This window comes from Fulmarus glacialis, unplaced genomic scaffold (assembly GCF_000690835.1).
Source record: "Fulmarus glacialis isolate BGI_N327 unplaced genomic scaffold, ASM69083v1 scaffold18858, whole genome shotgun sequence".
Classification (NCBI taxonomy): domain Eukaryota; kingdom Metazoa; phylum Chordata; class Aves; order Procellariiformes; family Procellariidae; genus Fulmarus; species Fulmarus glacialis.
Window position 1 is genome coordinate 31,796 of NW_009227786.1, and position 15,752 is coordinate 47,547.

Below are 15,752 nucleotides of genomic sequence, written 5' to 3' on the forward strand. Positions count from 1 at the left end.
CTTAATAGGAGGCATCTCAAATATTAAACAACTTAGTCACAGGGACCTTCTGAAGACTGCTGAATCCACAGGTTTTTGACAAAAAGAGTCCAGGATACTGACTATTTATGGAAACATTTTTCACTGCTGATTTTCTCCAAGTACAAAGGATTACCCAAGTAGAATGAGGTTAATTTTGTAAGTCCAATACAAAGTCAAAAATAGACTTAAATTAAAAACATGAGCAATATTTCAGGTGTACCTATTTATCTATTTCACTACAGTTTAGGTTCTGTATTACAAAGACTGCCTTAGAAATAGTTATTTCCAGTACACAGTTCTCTCTTTTTTTTTTTTCTCCTTAGAATAACAGTGAGTTTTAAGGCCCAACCTTAAATGACTGAGGCCCAAAGCAATCTTAATAGAAATCTACTGAAGTCCTTCCATTGCCTTTAATGGCAATTGGATCGGGTCCTTTGTCAGCAGAGAATATTTCCGTTCGTTACTCAGCATTGGTCTTTTTAACATGTATGCAGTGTACCATACAGGTTACATAAAATAAACAGGTTTTACCGCAAGTCTTTTTCCAGAACTAAGTTTTTGCTGTTCTGTTTCTTGTCTTTCATTAGCATCTGTCGCAAATGCCAGCACTTGATATCTGTTATAGGAAGTTTAAAAAAGTTAAAAAAAAAAAATAATCTTTGTAGTTAATACCCTTACATTAACTAAAAAAAAAAAAAATTATCGTATTATGAGTATACATACACCGTAAAAGCACAGTCTAAAAGGATTGTTAGAAAGCCTACTGCAACACATCTATCATCAGCAAAGATGTTAAAATAAATATCACTGCAGGATAACAGCTATGTGTAAAGGCAGAAATTAAAACAAACATTTCTATTCAGATTTTATCTGGTGTTAAAATGAATTCAACAGCTCAATATATTAGAGGATAGAAATCTAGACCCCAAAGAAGACAGAAGCAAGAAATCAACATATTTTCAAATTGTGAAATTAGGATTCTAATAAAAGAATTATTATTTTTTCTCTTATTAAGCTTTAAAAAAAAATTCTAAACTACCCTGAAATACAATCTGCTATATCTAATAGTTACACTCTCAAGCACATCCATTAAGTAAACTAAGTGGTTCCAATCCAAGAGATAACAGTAAACTGGCACCAGTAGGTGGCACATCTAGCAAAAGATGGGAGGTTTGTGGGTTTGGTTTTTTTATTATTTTGTAACTGCCAACCAACCATACTAAGAAAAATTGGCAATGAAGACATTAGAACAAAAGATGTCAACTGTCATAAAAGCTCCACACATCTATCTGTCCTCATTTACACCTATGCAATCCTCAATGTTCAAACTGTATCCTCATTGACTCTTCTGTAACTATTTCTTTCCTGAATTTGTGCTGGTGTCCTAACTTACTGAACTATTCTGTTTCCAATGTATGCACATCAGGTAATCTGTAAAATACTGAAGATTCCTACAAAAGTGAAATAAACAACAACAAAAAACTTATCCAAAAGATAGCATTCAATTCTGGAAGTCATGGAGTGTCATCAGCTCCTAAGCTTAAACCAACACAATTCTGAATGTTCCAATTCCAGTCTAGCAAATAAAAGTACATATTTTTGTATATTGTTAAAGTTATAGATATAAAATTATGACACCAGCAGCCCTCACATTTCAGATGCATGTATTGTGGTGCTCGCTACTGAAGGATTTTAGTTTCTAAAATTATTTTACTTACAGAAGTAAACTATGTACTTGGAGTAAGAAATTTAATTGCTTAAGGTAAATGCCATGACCTAGTTAAAAATACTGCTTTTAGTACAATTATCACGTCTTTAAGTGTCCTCTATATGAGCAAATTCACCACCCTTTTTCAGTTTAACACATTTATAAGAGAACTTGCAGATTCTGACCTAATAAAATTTTCTCTTTTCACCATATTTTATTGATGGCTAGCACATTATCATTTTATGAACTAATCAGGGACTAATACATAGTTTTCAAACCAAACTCCCATTGAACAGCAATATGTATTGATGTTTAAGTACCAACTGCCTGCATACAAGTCTTTCATCACAAAAAACTCAAGCCACAGATGACTAACACAAACTTTGAATTCAGCTATCACATCAAGTATACAATCATTTAAATAAGAGGCATTTTGCTTTTAGATCTTGAAAGAATTCAAAATAAACACAGGAAATATTGCTTTCAAATGAAGGCATTGGTCTTCTCTGTATGAGCTATAGGAAGATGGATAATTTGAAATTTGGCAACTTGTTCTACTAAAAACACGAGATAGAACTGCTCTGTTTTTCATTTACTATAATAAGAGAAAGCATGTTTAATACAACCATAAAAATAAGCTCTTTTCTCCTTACCATGTCTATTTCCTTCACTTTAGAAGGATGTCCTAATAGTTCAGACACACACTAGAGATTAGTACCACAGTGTCTTAACACTTGGCACTAAAGACCAATACCCAGAATCCAAGTGAAGAATTCCTTTAAAACTACACCTTCCTACAATAAAGACAGCATATTTGTGAATCAGTGACAGACTGAGGAAAAATTCTAGCCACATTTGTTGTAAAAGTCAAGAATCTAAACATAATGAAATGCATGAGATATTCATTTTAAAGAAAAAATATTTCTTTATTCCTTGCCAATATTAATAAATTCTATTCTAATTTATTTCTTAGGAAAAAATATGAATTTTCTATTAAATTACTTTTACTTGCAACATGTATCTTCTCCTGTATTAAGAAAACAACACATGATGTCTATAATCTGCTCATGCAATATCCAGAATCTAACAACCATCTGATCAAGCTTAAGCAGCTTATTAAAAAGAGTATTGCTTGAGAAATTCAGGTGATAGAGCAGGGTAGCGTGACAAAGCATTGTGTTAGATTAACATTCCCCAGATTAGATTCCCAAGGCATAATCTATAAAAAGTGGCATTCTTATTTTCTTTGATACTATTACCTCTGAAAAAATCCTTAAGGTACTTGTCAGCCCATTCCTCCAGTTTGATGAGATTCCTCTGAATGTTAGTCCTACCCTCTTTATATTAGCCACTTCCTACAATTTGGCATCATCCTTGAATTTCAGGACATGCATTCTGTCCTATTGTCCAGGATGAAGATGTTAAAGAAATACTGGCTCCAGTATCAGCTCCTGAGGAACATCACTCATCTTTGGCTGCTGGTTAGATCTGTGGACAACTACTACTCTGTAAGCCTGACAACTCTGCCACTTCTTCATCCATTTTTTAGTTCTTTTTTTAATGATGGGTAGTAGCTCTGCCCCAAACACCACACGACCCCAATTTACTGCTAGGCACAGAGGTTCAAAAAGCCTAAGAGCAGACTTTGTCAGTTTTAATGGAGAAATGATGAGGCAAAGCAAGCATTAAGTTCCTTGGTATTTTCACACCTTTGTTAAATTTGCCCAATCTGTTCAGTAGTGGGTCAATTTCCTGGATCTACCTTTTTACATCTGAGGTATCCGTGGAAGTCCTTGTTCTTTAGATCCTCTGTCAGTAGAAGTTTTAACCAAGCTTATATCTTCTCAATCCCATCCCCTGCATTCTCACGTGATGTTTTATATTCCTCCTTAGTAGGCAATTTTAACTTCCATCTCATACATTTCCGTTTGAACTCACTCAGGAGCTACCTGTCCAGTCAAGCTGCCTTCTGCTACTTCTTATTTTCTTGAACATCGAAATGGATTGTTCTTGGTCTTTGAGAAGGTTATCCATGAAGATTCTCCAGCTCTCCTGAGCCCTTTTGCCCTTTAGGGCAGCCTCTCACAGGATCCTGCCTACCAGTTCCTTGAACAAGCCCAAGTCTATTCTCTTGAAATCTACAGTCTTTACTCCACTGCTTATCTTCTTCACCTCTCTCAGGATCTTAATCTATATCATCTCATGGTCACTGCAGCCAATGTCTAAAACACTCAACGGCAGATGCTGACTATTAGTTCTCCAAACATTTCTTCCTTCTTTCTGAGTTGTTGGATTGATCAAAGCATCTTCCCTAGCCAGGCTGCCTAGCACCTGCATCAAAAAAGTTTTCCTTAATACACCTCAGAAACCTTCCACATTGCTGAAGTCCATTATGTTGCCCTCCCAGCAGACATTAGTTGTCCATGAGAACAAGGGCCTGCAATTGGGAAACTTCTTGTTTAAAAAAGGCTTCAGAGCAGACACCCACCACAACATCCCCTTCCTCAAGCATCCATCTGATTTAAACAGATGGATGCTTGATAAACTCTCAACATGGTGGTTCCATAAGAGAGCCCCATGTATTCAAGCTGCTCCTCCATGGTGAACGCAAGTCCCGCCTTGTCTGTCTTTTCTTCCTGAAGAGCCTGGAGTCATCAATTACAGCACCTTAGTCATGCAAGCTACCCTGTCACATCTCTAACTGCACACACAACTTCTAGTTCCTCCTCTTTGTTGCCAAGCCTGTAGGTGTTTGTAAATACGCACTTAATATGGGCCCTCACTCATCCCACTTTTTCTAAGGTATTATGAAAGCATTCCCCTTTGTGCACTTGACCCTTATACCATCACTTACATAGGATTTAGCACCTATCCCTCAGTCTAGAAGTCAAGGAGGTTAACAAGCCTCCTCTGCCACTTTGTCAGGTGGATTCCATCTCTCCCCACCAGGCCTCATTCCTTTGAGAGGATCCTATGATCACAAAAGCTAAGGCCCTGTCTCAAATCTCTTCTGAAAACTGAACAGATTCATCAGACTAACATCTATTTGCATCAAAATAAAAATCCCGTTGAAACAACTGGAAGGAACATCTTGCTCAAGCAGTATAGTGCAGACAACACTGAAAGCACAGATTAGACTGAACTGAAGCAGGGAAAAACCTGGCACTTGCAGGACAACATGATGTACCTTGATAAGCTAGTAAACTTAACTTATTTATACAAATAAAATAGGACAATAAAGTCCTCAGGACACACAGTATGCTTTCTTCTATGACTGTACAGAGACAGTAATCACTCAACAACATACAATATTTTATTTTTCTTCTTTCTACAACTACCTATCACCTGTTTTGCGATTGAATATTACTAAAGGCAATCAAAATTAGACACGATTACTTTTAATTTGTTTACATACTAAATGATAGCACCAAAATATGCTATAATTACTGAAGATGGACACATACTTGTAACTCTCAACCTGTCGACAAGAAGACACTGTAATGAAAGAATCTGTCCGAGAGCTGTAAGTCAAGGGACCAGGCAGAAGAAAACCAGGTAAAAAGCGGCCAAAAGCATAGCTTTCCTGTTCAAACAACATGAGCATCCCATCCATGGACTGTATGCATATCAAATCTCGACCTAAGGAAAGCAAAAGAAAGAAATACAAAGGAAACAAAGCAATGTTATTTATATAGTTTTAATTCTAAATTGTTAGTAAATTAAAATGGTACTCATAAGTAATCCTAACAAAAATAAGATTCATTTTAATTTACATGACTGCTTACTATGAGGAAGAACACTAAACATTCCAACCTCAATAAAAGCTTACTTACTAAAACAAACAAACTAGATTTTCTGGGGAATAACATTCAGAATATATTAATAGCAAAAAAAAGAGTTAGATATTTTATTTCAAACCAAAATTTCTAAAGATATAACTATTACAATTTTAGTTTAAAGAAATGTTTCAATATTTCCAAAACCCCAAATTATTCTGGTTCTTAAATGCCTCTACACCTTACAAGCACTCTTTAAACCAAAACCGTGGTTTAAAAATAACCTATTCTATTCTTTCAAGTCTACTTAAGCAACATAACAGAAAGTCCTACAAATATGTGGTGTTGTGAAAATAATGCAATGGAAATGTTTTTCACACTTTGGATTCACATTTTCTGTCTTCAAGGAAAGAAAAAACAAACCAGGCCCACTCAGTGTTACCAACAAGACCAAAAAAAAAAATCAAATAAAAAAATTCAGCTTGGAGTAAATTACTTCAAGCTTCATCCATTATTCAGCAGCCTCAAGACATAACTTAAGACATGACTTGTCGTGCCTCAAGTACACCAATCTAAATTCAAAGTCTCATTTTGAAGACTTCTGAGATCAGAAGCCCATTATGCAGTTTGCATTTCATATGCAAGGGTTACAATTCAAACAAACAATATTCTGCATATATTCAAATAGAGAGCTATACCAGTAAGACTAACACCTCTGAAGTTGATAGAAGTATCTCTCCTGAATTCAGAGATAAGCCCCTATCTTGCAAACACAACATGAAATACTTGTAATTCAAAATGTCTATTCACCTCCATTAAAAGACTCCGTTGTGTCTCAGGAATTATTCTATATGCATGGAGGACCCAAACAAATTCACTAAGCTCCATCCTCAATCCTTTAAGAACTGTTTTCTAACATAGGAAGGTGAAGCAAAACAAAAATAGACTAAGACTTCATTCTTGCACTTAGACAAAGGTATCAAAGGTCAAAGAGATATTCAGTATCTGAAAAAGCAACAAATGTAAAGTACAGTGCAAAACATTGTCCATCTCCACTGTAATTCTTCATAGAAACTTTAACTACTTAAAAATAAATAGTAGTGTAATAGGGCAGCAGTACATCATGTTACTTGTCCTTGTGATTAAAACATACAATAAAAATTTAGCTTAGGGTAAGAACAGAAAAAACCAAAAGGAAGGTAAAGCAGCTGGGTCCTTTCCACTTGCCTTCCCTCATCCCTTTTTCAGATTTTCCCATTTTCTAAAAATCAAGTTCTCCCATCCTTCTTTCCAGATTCTGCACATAATTTGTTACATGTTCTATGAACCCTGTTGCAAATATCAACCGTTTGATAGGAAGGACATTTGAAAGTGTAATTCATGTTGTTCATTTGGTAGAGGCAAAGTTGAATCTCTTAGTCTCTAGCGAAAAAGTTAAAATACTTCAATCCTTCACACCAATGATTATATAGATAGAACTGCAAAACAATTTCAAAAGCGTAACTTCAGGAACACTGATGGCATTTCAAGCACTTAATCACACCACCTGTTTTCTTCCCTTATGTTCTACATGGACCTTTTCTGAAAACCTTATGGAGTTTTGTTGGTTTTCTCTGTTTGAAAACTCCTAAAGTGCATACATTTTGAGGGAAAACATTAACTGACAATATCAAACACTTAAATTTTGCTTTAGCAAGGTAGTAATAGCATTTCCAATTGACAAATTTGTAAATTAAAATATAGAAAAGAATTTGATTCAACATTAGGAAAATCCCTTATTCCTTATTAAACATGAGAGAAGTATTCCTTTAATCAAGAATCCTTGGTGGCTTCGAAAAGAAATTTAGCTGAGAAACAAAGAAAACTCATCTTCCTAAGCCGAAAAATGTTATACAAAAGCAATTCAACGTGGAAATCATTAAAGTACTGTTCAAAAGTAGTCAGACTGAGATTTTGCCTGATACTGAAGTCAAACCAATATATCTGGTTTTTTTCTACTACTGCAAGTGAGAAAATTTAAATATATCATCTTTATAGCAGCTCATTAAACCAGTGACCACTTGTCACTAGCAACTTCAGTTTGATGATTTAAGTCTCAAAAGTTTAATCTATAACATTCTGAAGTTTGTACCCCTACACTGGAAACTTGAAACATTTTAAATGTTTCTTCTACGTGCAGATTAAAGCCATACATCCTTCTAGGAAATGTAAACTCTTTACCTCTGTTAACAGCAAAAGTCAATGAAGCAATGTTTCCTGTGACTAAATGCAATCATTTTGAGAGAATTATGGGTTTGACATAGATCTCCAAAAGCATTTTCTAAACAGAACAATTGTTTTAGAGCTATGATTTTCCTAGAATTTTCTACACAGACTTTTAAAATTATAAAGCAGGGTCTAGGGCTTCTGTTCAATTTTAGAATTTATTGTTTGCAAAATTAGAAACATTCTACAGTATACAAACACATTAAATATGCATATATATGCACACCTCTTAAATGTGTACGTTTCCCCTGAAATTATTTGTATAAAGCAGCTTTATTAAGTCTTTAAGAATCATTTACCCTCTTAAATATTCTTCATAGGACAGATTTCAGAATTGTTTGATTTTTTCATAACTTGTAGCTGACATTCTGCAGCTGAAATACGTGGTATTCAAGAGGTTACAGCGACTACTGATGATAGTCAGGATGAACATGTGGTTTGCTGCTTATACCGAGTCTCTGAAGTACTAGCCAAGAACACTGCAATGACTTTACTAACATACGATTCAGAAATTAGTGAGAGTGATCTATAAATAAGTACCTTATATGTTTCAATTAAAAAATAAAGCAAGATGCATATGTGAATTTGAAAGTTATTTAATATTAAGGTTCCTACAATTCTGAATGTTCTGCTTTTCATCACTAACAGCTGACATTATCAATTATTATTAGTGTAAATAAAAGAAAGAAAATGCATGTATTCATAAAAGAATTGTAGCAACTGCACAAGTTCAAAGAGTATCACTGGAAGCACACTAAGGCTGTGAGTAGAAAAATGAGTGAGACCAATCTAACACTTTGCTACTGCTAGCAGGAGCAGTCCTGCTCACCTCCTTCCCTCTGGGCCTCCAGCTCCCCTTGCTCAGTTCACATAGTTCCTCCCCACTCCCAAGCCAGATCTAGTACTTATCTGATGGCTGTTAAGCTGATAGTAGGACACCACACTGAATTTGTAATTTTTTTAAAAAAAGTTTCAGATGAGCGAATCATCACCCCACATAAGTAACTCCATACAAGCTTAGCGACTGCCAGGGGTGACCTGGAAAGTATCAAGTGTAACATGGCTCTGGGGGTGATGGCTAAGGGCATGAGGGCCCAGGTGGTTTTCCTCCTTAATCCTGCTGAGGAAGGGGAAGGGCATGAGGAAGACTGGATGTATCCTGTGGGCCAATAATTGGTTGCACAGTGGGTATCCGCAACAGAGCTGGGTTTTATGACCATATGACCCTCTTTGAGGATTGACAGCTGTTTGGAAGAGACAGGATCCCCCGACTAAATCCAGCAAAAGTATCTTTGCCAACAGGCTTGCCAACTCAGTAAGAGCAACTTTAAACTAGGAATGACAGGGGAGGGACAGATTTTACAACAATCAAGTGAGGGAGTGGTAGATGGCGTAGGCAAGCAAAGGGCCCCGGGATGACATGAACCAAAGGGACACAGCAATCAACAAAACAGGGCTGAAGTGGAATCACCTCAAGCACAGGAATCCAAGTAAGGAAGTGCCCATGGAACAGCAGCCTTATGGAGAAAGCTCTCATGGCCTTTTTGAGTGCCTCCCTGAAATGCCTCTACAGTAATGCACACAGTAAGGGGAAAACCAGGAGGAACTGGCAGTCTGTGTGCAGTTATAGGGCTACGACCTCACTGGGATCACAGAGACATAGTGGGCTAGCTCACATGGCTGGAGTGCTAAGATGGATGCATCCAGGCCCTTTAGGAAGGGCAGGCCAGGATGGTGATGGGGAGTTGTCCTTATTAGCAAGAGAGCACCCAGAATGCATGAAGTTCTGCCTGGGGAGACGTGGTGAGCCAGTCAAGAGCTTATGGGTCAGGATTAGTGAGCAGACCAATATGAGTGTCTGCCATAGGCCACCTGGTCAGGATGAGGTAGATGAGGCACTCTTCAGACAACTGGCAGAAGCCTCACATTTGGTGGCTCTGGTCCTCATGGGGGACTTGAACCACCCTGATATCTGTAAGAAGGACAACAGTGGGACACAAGAAATCTAGGAAGTTTCTGTAACACATTGACAAAAACTTCCCAACTCAGGTGACTGATGAGCCAAACAGGAGGGGTGCTCTGCTGGACCTGATACTTAAAGGCAAGGAAGGATGTGAAGGTTGGAGTACAGCCTTGGCTACAGTGACTATGAGATGGTCAGGAGGATGGTCAGGATAAGTTCAGGAGCATAAGAGGAATGAGCAGGGCATAAAACAGGACCACAGCCCTAGACTTCAGGAGAGCAGACTTCAGCCTCTTCAGGGATCTGCCTAGAAGAATCTGTTGGGATATGGCCCTGGAGAGAAAAGGGGTCCAAGAGAGCTGGTTGAATATTCGAGGATCACCTCCAAGTTCAAGAACAGTCTATCCCAACAAGCAGGGAGTAAAACAAAGGCAGGTAGCAAGACACCTACGAGGATAAACAAGGAGCTCCTGACTACACTGTCATAAAAATAAAGTGTAGAAGAGGTGGAAGCTGGGACAGGTGACCTAGGAGGAATATAGGGATACTGTATAATCATTCAGGGATGGCATTAGGAAAGCAATAGCCCAGCTGAGTTGAATCTGGCAAGGGATGTGGAGGGCAGCAAAAAAGGATTCCACAAATACACAGACATTCAAACAAAGACTAGGGAAAATGTGGGACCACTGCTTAATGGAGCAGGGGCCATAGTGACAAAGGACACAGAAAAGTCAAGGAGCTCGATGCTTTCTTTGCTTCCGTCTTTACTAGTAAGACTGGTCTTGAGGAATCCCAGGCCCCTGAGACCAAAGGGGAAGTCTGAGCAAAGGAAGACTTACCCTCAGTGGAAGGGGATCTGGTTAGGGAATATTTAAACAAAGTAAACTTAAGTTCACAGGACTGACGTGATGCACCCACAAGTGCTAAGGGAGCTGGCTGATGTCATTGCAACGCGACTCAATTATATTTGAAAGGTCACAGCAATCAGAAGAGTACCCTAAAGACTGGAAGAAAGCAAATGTCACTATCTTCAAGAAGGACAAGTAGGAAGATCCAGGGAACTCTCCTCAGACCCTGGGAAGGTAATGGAGCAACTAATACTCGTGGAAACCATTTCCAGACACACGAAGGACAAGAAGTTGATCAGGAGTAGTCAGCATGGGTCTACAAAGGTGAAATCATGCTTAACCAACCTAACTGCCTTCTACAAAGAGGTAACTAGCTTTGTGGATGACAGGAGATCAGTGGATGACATTTACCTTGACTTTAGGAAGACTTTTGGTGCTGCCTCCCATAGCATCCCCATACATAAGCTGGTGAAGTCCAGGCTACATAAGTCGACAATGAGGTCAACCGAAGACTGGTTAAACTGCCAGGTTCAGAAGGTGTGCTGCCATTCAGAGGGACCTCAACAGGCTGGAGAAGTAGGCAGACAGGAATGTCATGAAGTTCAAAGGAAAATGCAAAGTCCTGCCCCAGGAAGGAATAATCAAGGGCACACTGGGGGCGAACCAGCTGGAAAACAGCTCTGCAGAGAAAGACCTGGGGTCCTCCTGGAGAAATTATACCATGAGCCAGCAATGTGCCCTTGCAGCAAAGGCGGCCAACAGCATCCCAGGCTGCATTAGGAAGAGTGTCACCAGCAAATTGAAGGAAGCAATCCTTTCCCTCTACTCAGCATTGGTGAGGCCACATCCAGACTACTGGGTCCAGTTCTGGGCTCCCCAGTACAAAAAAAAAACAGGGACATACCACAGCAAGTCCAGCAAAGGGCCACAAAGATAGTTAGGGAACTGGTGCATCTTTCAGATGAGGAGAAGCTAGAGAGCTGGGGCTGTTCAGCCTGGAGAAGAGATGGCTCAGGGGGAATCTAACCAATGTGCATAAATACCTAACGAGAGAGAACGAACAAGAGTGAGACAGACTCTTCTCTGTGGCACCCAGTTACAGGACAAATGTCAACAGGAACAAACTGTATCATATGAAATTCTATCTGACCATAAAAAAGATTTTTTTTTTTTTTTACTGTGAAGGTCATCAAACACTGGAACCCATTGTCCAGAAAGGTTGTGGAGTGTTCTTCCCTTGACATGTTCAAAACACAACCGAACACAATCCTGGGCAGCTTCTAGCTGAACCTGCTTGGGAAGCGGGATTGGACTTGATGAAATCACGAGAAGAATCATTCAAATAAGGCATTCGAAGAAGACATTCTATCTTTCATCTCTGATCTACTCCAAGGCACTATGGTAGATATCTGGTCCTCTAGGCTGTGAAATTTCACAGGATTTAGTCCTATCACATACTCCTGATCAGCAAACAGTGGAAACCATTAGAGAAACTTGAGATGTTTTGCACTTGTATGCTATCAATGTTAATAATAGCCAGCTTCCACTTCCCAACAATTGCTGACATTATTATCACACTGCTGATACAGTCTAGAAAAAGTATGTTAGCCAGCTGTATAAAATTATGAGTAACCAGTAAAAGTAACTCTCAGAAACTTGTACAAACACTGATAACTAGTAAAAGGTGCTAGCACCACAGTCTCTTAGGTATAGTTATCTTAAAGTGTAGTTATGGGCTACTAGAAATAACTAGTGGCATTTTTATTTGGCTTGCAAGAAAATAGTGCTTCATAATCCAGGTGTCCATGTGACCACAGTTATTCTACATCTGTTACCTCAAAATCACATATGTTTGCATACAGCATTCAAAGGCATACTGAAAACCCTCTCAACACTTTACATTAGCTAACTGTTCCACTTCTATTTTACACCTTTATCAAGAATACAACCCAGTAAGTATGGGTATAGAGAGTCTTCAACTCCCCTTCCACAGTTTCCTATGAACTTTCCTACCATCAGCAGTGTGCTACAGAAGAAATCTGCAGCTGTCTGCCCTATTTCCAGAACCTTAACTTTCAATATCTAGCTTCAGTGGAACTCCCTGAAACCTGAAGACAAAAAGATTACAGATATCAGCTTGAAAAACTTTTTTTAAAGGCACAGTAGTAGAACACATTTGTACTTTGTTTCTTAAGGCTTCTTATTTTTCACCTTTTCTTCCTTAAAAAGATATAGATAAAACCAGGGAAAAAACCACAAAAATTAAAATTGTGCATAAAATAATTTAAGTTACCAAAAATTGTAACAGTAATTATGTCTAAGTTTTTGCCATGCTGCTGTTCTACTGTTTTGAAAAGTTCTAAATATTGCTTGATATATCATCAGATTAAAAGTAAAAGACATTTAATTGTAAAGTGAATGCCCTCACTAACACAGAAATCTTATATATTTTGTAATAGAATTAAATTTCAGGTACTGGTTATATTGATGGTTATATTGATGGTAGTGAGAAAGCTATCTTCTAGACAGCTTCTGACCACAACCTTCAGGGTTTAAGCTTGTCTAAAATACACAATTTAATTTCTGTTCTTCAGATGTAATTGATATGCAGTGGTAGACATATCACAATTCAAATAACAGAAAAAAGTAAAGGTCAGTAGAGGTGTTGAGGAGTTACTGCTTAAGTAACAAGTAGTAATAGCTTCTGCTCTCATGTATATTATGAATATCAATCTTATTCTTACCAATTTCATTACATCATGAAAATGATGAATAGAAAAACTATAGCACCTTCTGCAATATATATGAAGCTACATGTCATATCAGACATGGAAGCGTTCATCTTTAACAGTCATAATCCCTAATCACACACAAATATCATTGTTAAAATATCTCCTGTTTTAACAGTAGTGATATGATTGAATATGACATGACATAATATGACAAGTTCTTTAGAGCACTCCAATGATCTCCAAGCATACTGCAGTACTGAACCATACTGTCTGAAGAAACAAATATATATCAGGCACCTAAGAATGAATCAGTAATCACTCTTTTTGCCTTTAAGAGCACAGCATCATTTCTTAATATACCTACCACTTTATTCATCATATGTGTTGTTCTTACTTGCTAATTTTCAAATTTGGATTTTAACTAGCTTGTACTAGTGGATCAAACTCCAATTATCTGCACTATTACATGTAAAGCATAATTAAAGAAAATTAAATTATGTATGAACTCTTATTTCCCAGCTTTTTATAGGTCATCTTATTTTCTTTGGCCATTTTTTTTTAATGTGTAGCTAGTGAATGGAGTTTTTATGTTTCACTTTAAGAAATGCAGTCTTCCAAAAACTCAGTCAGAAATGTCCATTTCAGAAAAGCTTATTGCAGCCAGTTAGCTTTGCCAGTGACATATTTATAAAGTGAAAATATAACCCATAGTGTTTTCTGCAAATCAGATGGAATCACTTAATGTACTCTACATAGTTTCAGTGGCTTGTGCCTCCAGAGGAATGTCCCTCAGCCAGAAAGTGTTACTTTTAAGCACAAGTCCAGCTACTGTTGTTTTGTAGTTTTGTTATTCTAGCATGATATGAATACATTTACATCACACTTTTAAACCACAGTGTATTTTTAGAGCTAATGCAAAGCCAAAATGAGAGGCAGGTGGTAGCTCTTTGAAATAAGCTTCTAAATAAAGCTATTTTGGAGCTCGAGTTTTTTGCATGTTAATGATTTCCTCTACTCTGAGCCTCCCCTCTGGCACCAAATCATTTTCATAAAAAGTACATTATGTAATCACAAGGCCTGAGCACCATGTGAAATCATGCAGTGAAAACTACAGTATCAAATGGGATAAATTAGAAATCAGAAAAAGCTTCATAAAGTTACAGATTTTAGGGAGACGTCAGCAGAGATAACTTTACTACCTTCAATGGTAATCAAAAGCTTCAGCCAAAAGCCTTGTGTGGAAGGAAGCATTAATGAAATAAAACAAAAAGATAAAATGGCATTTACAAGACACCCAGGAATCCAAGAGCCCTTTAATGATACTTGAGAAATGTTTTCCTAATTTGACAAAAGAAAAGTTAAATCCACTGTGCATTGACCAGTGAAGCGATGCACACAAACTGTATTGCCACACACTGGAACAGAAATTACTGTTCTGACTTGAAACAAGCAAATACGTTTCCTTTTCCTTCATCATTGATATCTGGCCCCCAAAATATCTCCCAGCATAGAGAACAAAGTCTCCTCCAGTTCAAACCCATTTTGGAGAATTCAACTTGCTGCTGAGTGTAGCTCCTGAAGCAAAACAGATCAGGGTCAACTGTGAGAAAAGCACTTCAGGAATCACTTCTGACTAATGGAAAAACCATTTGAAAGTATGTCGGGCAGCTCTTAAAACAATGTATGCCTAGTAAAAGGCAAGTCTTCAGTTACTTCCCTAACCCAAAGCAGGAAGCAGATGTCAGTGTACATTCAGAAAAAACTCTGAATTAACTAGCTTGGTGGTCTGGTAGCTGCTCATTGCATTACTACAGAAGGGATCAAAGTTCAGGACTTCAGCTGCAGCCATTCATTCTAGGCCAGAGGATCTGACAGCACCGCCAAGGCAGTGCAAAACCCTGAACACACAAAAAGAGGAGACGGAAAAATGCCCTGCATCACTCAATGCTAATGCGTATACCCATCCCAAACGATGCACAAAGTGCATCTCAGTTCCAGCTGAGATTGACTAAGTGCTTTTCTGCTGGAATTGAAAAATCACTCCAATAGGAAGGAAATAAAAATAGAGACGTGGATAGGAGTTTAAGAGAAACTAAGGAAAGTGTTTAAGGAATACACTAAATCCTTATTCTACTGATGTTAGCTTTAATTATTTTCTAATGCCCTCTGGATATTAAAGTACTGCAGTAAAACATGTTCACAAGTCCCAACACAAGAGATGCTCTCTCTGCAACAGCCCACTTGGTAAGAAGCCTCCCTGGTCAAGACACAGTAAAGCATGCAGTCAGAGCTGCCATGAGAAAAAGAATCTTTTTGCTTCTCTCAGCCATCATACTGTATTCTCTCTACCTAACCTCTTGCAGATTTCTGCCTGCCATAAAGCATAAGGAGGATTTTAGATGGAATGGGAATCTTGAACTATTAAAGTATCTCCAAAGG

The 15,752-nt window shown here is 37.8% G+C and overlaps 1 protein-coding gene across 1 annotated transcript in view; it reads right to left on the reverse strand.

Moving 5' to 3' along the window:
* The window catches only part of BBS9 (Bardet-Biedl syndrome 9), a gene marked incomplete at both ends in the record, with an annotated part of 36,017 nt that extends 30,649 nt beyond the window's left edge, over positions 1-5,368 (reverse strand). Inside the window, 2 exons of the mRNA XM_009583283.1 lie at positions 553-637; positions 5,194-5,368. Coding sequence (XP_009581578.1) covers positions 553-637; positions 5,194-5,368 — 260 coding nt within the window. The remainder of the gene's footprint in view (positions 1-552; positions 638-5,193) is intronic.
* Positions 5,369-15,752: the final 10,384 nt, after the last annotated feature.